The 4,122-nt window shown below is 37.6% G+C and overlaps 2 protein-coding genes across 2 annotated transcripts; both read left to right on the top strand.

Moving 5' to 3' along the window:
• Window positions 1–1,094: 1,094 nt before the first annotated feature.
• On the top strand, window positions 1,095–2,128 carry LOC148178802 (brachyurin-like). Its single transcript, XM_088030239.1, has 3 exons — window positions 1,095–1,192; window positions 1,240–1,430; window positions 1,480–2,128. The coding sequence occupies exons 1-3, from the start codon at window positions 1,139–1,141 to the stop codon at window positions 2,063–2,065; spliced, it is 831 nt and encodes a 276-aa protein (XP_087886365.1). The 5' UTR covers window positions 1,095–1,138; the 3' UTR covers window positions 2,066–2,128.
• An 86-nt stretch (window positions 2,129–2,214) lies between these two features.
• LOC148178801 (brachyurin-like) lies at window positions 2,215–3,292 on the top strand. The gene is made up of 3 exons (XM_088030332.1): window positions 2,215–2,325; window positions 2,373–2,566; window positions 2,611–3,292. Exons 1-3 carry the CDS (start codon window positions 2,272–2,274, stop codon window positions 3,188–3,190), a joined length of 828 nt encoding a protein of 275 aa, XP_087886458.1. The 5' UTR covers window positions 2,215–2,271; the 3' UTR covers window positions 3,191–3,292.
• Window positions 3,293–4,122: the final 830 nt, after the last annotated feature.

The raw sequence follows: 4,122 nt of genomic DNA, 5'->3' as shown, positions 1-4,122 counted from the left end.
CGTTTTCGAAACCAAAAAGTCGAAATGGAAAAATTATCCTTTTTTGTATTCCAAAGGCGTTCAGACCGGGCGTTTTAGCACAGTTCCTGAAAGACGAGGGTGCAGAGATAGCTATCGTCGAAATAATTTCAAGTTCTTGACAGTGCCACTACAATTACCCTGATTTTCCGGGCGATTATGGTGGTTCAGCAGCTGATGCGTCATTACACGTTTGATTAATGCGATATAGTAATTCATATTTGAGCAGCTCGTTAGTTCCAAGCATTGTTGACAAATTCTCCAGAACTGTTAAAGTAATTTATTTCAGTGGAAGGAATTGTATCAAAGCGTCAACGGTTTTATCTGTTTAATGCTCGCATGATACGAAACAGTTTGGCCGATTTTACCGACATCGTAAACTGCGATGATAAAAAATCAATTATGCTGTTTTAAACAGTGGAGGGGTAGATAACCAAATTAATAGAGCACAAACAAGGGTGCATGTTAATTATTAAGACTTGTGTTGGAGTAATTTGACGGGGTGGAAGATCGCTCAATCTCGTTGGGGATGGACAAGTATTATTCTCCAAGGACTTACAGACTCACGTTTTCTTAGTGGATTACAGACAACCGTCTTTATTAACAATGTACAAGAGACAGTCTCACTAGACGCCGATAACAGCAACTAAGATAACAACGTAAATGTACAAGTTGAATAAAGGATGATCATTAGAACTACGAGTAGTTCTACCTCCAATCTTCTCATTTATCCATGACAAATAATAATCATCATTGGGGGTAACAGTTTGAGAAGGAAAATGACAATTCGGTTCGGCACAAGATGTGATACCAGTTGAACTTCTGAATAGACTTTGAGTATAGATTTAACGAAGAGCCACTACTTATCTAATTTATCTAATCATTCAATAACCATGTTATAATTCTCCATTTATACTTCCAATTTTTTACATGAAATGTAATCTAGGTTCAAAAACTACAAACTCCTTAGGAACTTTGTTTTCTAAATTTGATACTACGTGTGACCTGATTGCATATCAATCAAGGATGTCCTCGCAAACTGCACTTCAATCTGAAGTATCCGATAACTGTAACAATTTCAAACAATCACAAATATATTGAATTCCTTCACGTGCTGACAATGTGGAAACATCTCTTAGCTTTGGCCGTTTTGGCTGTCGTCTTCGTCGCTGCAGTACGTATGTTCGAATTTACAACTTTCCAAATTTAACATTTTTTAAGGACTTGCCATCTGAATTTAAACAAATTCGCGCCCACAGAGAAGCCTCCAAATCTAGGATTATTGGAGGAGATGAGGTAGTTCCCCATTCCGTTCCTTATCAAGTTGCTCTTAGAATAAACGGAAATGCTTATTGTGGAGGTGCTTTAATTTCTCCAAATTACGTCTTAACTGCTGGACATTGTGGAATTGTGTAAGCCACTTTTGAAGAAGTTCTTCAGAGCTTAAGTTTTATTGTTTAGAATTGCATCTGTGGACGTCATTCTTGGTGCTCACAATCTTTCTAACCCCAACGAAGACACCCAGGTTGTCATCAAAGGCTCTAAGGTTATAATTCACGAAAATTACGATGATGATACTCTTCACAATGATATAACACTGATCCAGTTGTCTGAAGCAGCCCCCTTTAATGATAACATACAAGCGGTACAACTACCAACTAGTAAAAACTCTTCTAATTCTTATCTGGACGAAACTGTAGTAGCCACTGGTTGGGGACTCTACAAAGATGTCCCATTTCCAACGATTAGAGACATGTCTGATATTCTTTTGAAAGTGGATGTCCCAGTTTCAAATTTAACGGAATGTGGAGAGTACTATAATGATGAAGATGGCGATTATGTTATCGAAACAAATATTTGCACATCTGGATATAGAAATAAAGGAACTTGCAATGGAGACAGTGGAGGGCCGCTGACTCTCAACGGAGTCCTCATTGGACTGACTTCTTTTGGTACCGATTTATGCGAGTTGTGCAGTCCCTCCGTCTACACAAGAGTAGATCCATACTTAGACTGGATTTCTGCAAATTCTGACGTAAAACTGTAACTTCTGTATTCTGTTTCACTAAAACAATGTATCTAGAAAAAATAAAAGTAAATATTTTACATATTTGCATTATCTCAAAATCGCACACTACAGTAACAATCAGTGTAGTCAATTGACTTCAAGGATGCCTTTCCTGTTGTCCCCAATCGATAACGAAAATAAGTATTTAAACCACAGTCTATCAGAAACTTCTTCAAATAGTGACAATGTGGGCCCAACTTCTGATTTTAGCAGTATTTGCCACCTCTTTCATAGCAGCTGTTGGTAACTCAAATTACACAAATCTAAAATAAAAAATATTTTTTAGGAGTCATCTTTCACCCAACTAAAACAAATCCAAGCTCATAAAAAAGCCTCCAAGTCCCGAATTATTGGAGGAGAGGAAGCCGTACCCCACTCATATCCTTTTCAAGTCGCTGTTAAAATAAACGGAAATGCTTACTGTGGAGGATCTTTGATTTCTCCCAACTATGTCCTAACAGCTGGTCATTGCGGAATAGTGTAAGTTGTTATACAAATCACTCCGCATATTTTTTTTCGTTAAGTGTCCGCAGCGTGGACCTCATTCTTGGCGCCCACAATCTCTCCAACACCAATGAAGAGACCCAAGTTACAATTGCTGGATCTAAAGTTATCATGCACGCTGACTACAATGATACTATTTATCTAAACGATATTGCTTTAATTCAGTTATCAGAACCAGCCCCCATTAACGACTACATACAACTGGCGACACTACCAACCAAGTCCAATAGAACTTACTTGGACGAAACTGCAATTGCTACTGGTTGGGGGTTGTACAAAGATGTGCCTTTTCCTACTACCAGAGACATGTCTGATGTTTTGTTGCAAGTTGAAGTACCAATTTCAGATCTAGTTCAATGTGGAGATTACTACAAAGATGAAGACGGAGAATATATTTTTGAAACGAATTTTTGCACGTCTGGTCATGGAAATAAAGGGACTTGTAATGGAGACAGTGGCGGACCATTAACTTTAAATGGGACTCTTATTGGACTGACTTCGTTTGGTACCGACAAGTGTGAAATATGTAGCCCTTCTGTTTATACAAGAGTGGATCAGTATTTGGATTGGATTGCAGCCAATTCCGATGTAAAATTGTAATTTTTGTAAAATACAAAATTCGATGGTTTGTAAATTGTAATCACTTATATTCCATTGTTTGATAACTGTAGTACTACAATAGATTGATTCAAAAACAGGAAACTGCTATTTTCTGATAAACACTTTTGATCGAGATCTTACGAGTTGCGGGTGATTAAAAAAAGCAATTGGTTTCAACATCAACATCTGATCTGTATAACTGGTTGCATCTTCCTTTTCATCCTCATTTTTTCTTCCAATTAGCGCCGCATCATCGTTATAATGATACGTCTCACATAAAAGGAAGTTTTCAGAGCTTCATTGTTATTCGAATAATTATTCTAATTACACAATGTCAAAGATAGTCTTATCAGCGCTTAAGCAGGCATCAGCACCAACAATTATACTCTCCAATTAAGCGTGGAGGGCATTAATCATCCGGTTCGAAGTCATTATAATTTTTGTGGCGTTTCACACGGCTCAGTCCGGTGATTTAGTGCTGACCATAATGGTAATGAAGCATGGGCGCATCAAGACAACGATATTGACACGACGCTGTAAATTATTGTTTATTGTTCGCGACAAGACTGTGAAAAGGAAGAACAAGCAATGAATAAGTAACGAGACACGATTTGGAGAATCCGGATTGGCGGTATTAAAGGCTGATTCTTTATTTAGATCGCGTGTTCGTCATGTAATTTTCGAAAATGAGGAGTCCAAAGGACGTACTGGGATTTATTTATTTAAATGAAGATAAAGTTGGAGGTTTTAATACCGCGGCGGGTGACATTTTTGATGTCGAAGACGACGATGATTTCGATTATTCACGATGTTGAGAAAAGTTCGAGGAGAGGTAATTTATAAGAGGCAATAAGTCGGTGTTACATTATTTCCATTTGCTTTGTAAATTATGGCGAGCGTATCTACAATTTATTCATAAAGTTGGTCATTGT

Source organism: Gnatocerus cornutus, chromosome 2, assembly GCF_029298725.1.
Source record: "Gnatocerus cornutus isolate USDA-ARS CGAHR chromosome 2, icGnaCorn1.1, whole genome shotgun sequence".
Lineage (NCBI taxonomy): Eukaryota > Metazoa > Arthropoda > Insecta > Coleoptera > Tenebrionidae > Gnatocerus > Gnatocerus cornutus.
This window is presented reverse-complemented; position numbering and strand designations above follow the sequence as displayed.

Excerpts from the sequence above, each read along its gene's own strand:
- LOC148178802 (XM_088030239.1), top strand. The coding sequence starts at position 1,139 with ATGTGGAAACATCTCTTAGCTTTGGCCGTTTTGGCTGTCGTCTTCGTC. Across the intron at positions 1,193-1,239 it reads CTGTCGTCTTCGTCGCTGCA|GACTTGCCATCTGAATTTAA; the intron begins GTACGTATGTTC and ends ACATTTTTTAAG. Across the intron at positions 1,431-1,479 it reads GCTGGACATTGTGGAATTGT|AATTGCATCTGTGGACGTCA; the intron begins GTAAGCCACTTT and ends TTTATTGTTTAG.
- LOC148178801 (XM_088030332.1), top strand. The coding sequence starts at position 2,272 with ATGTGGGCCCAACTTCTGATTTTAGCAGTATTTGCCACCTCTTTCATA. Across the intron at positions 2,326-2,372 it reads CCACCTCTTTCATAGCAGCT|GAGTCATCTTTCACCCAACT; the intron begins GTTGGTAACTCA and ends AATATTTTTTAG. Across the intron at positions 2,567-2,610 it reads GCTGGTCATTGCGGAATAGT|TGTCCGCAGCGTGGACCTCA; the intron begins GTAAGTTGTTAT and ends TTTTTCGTTAAG.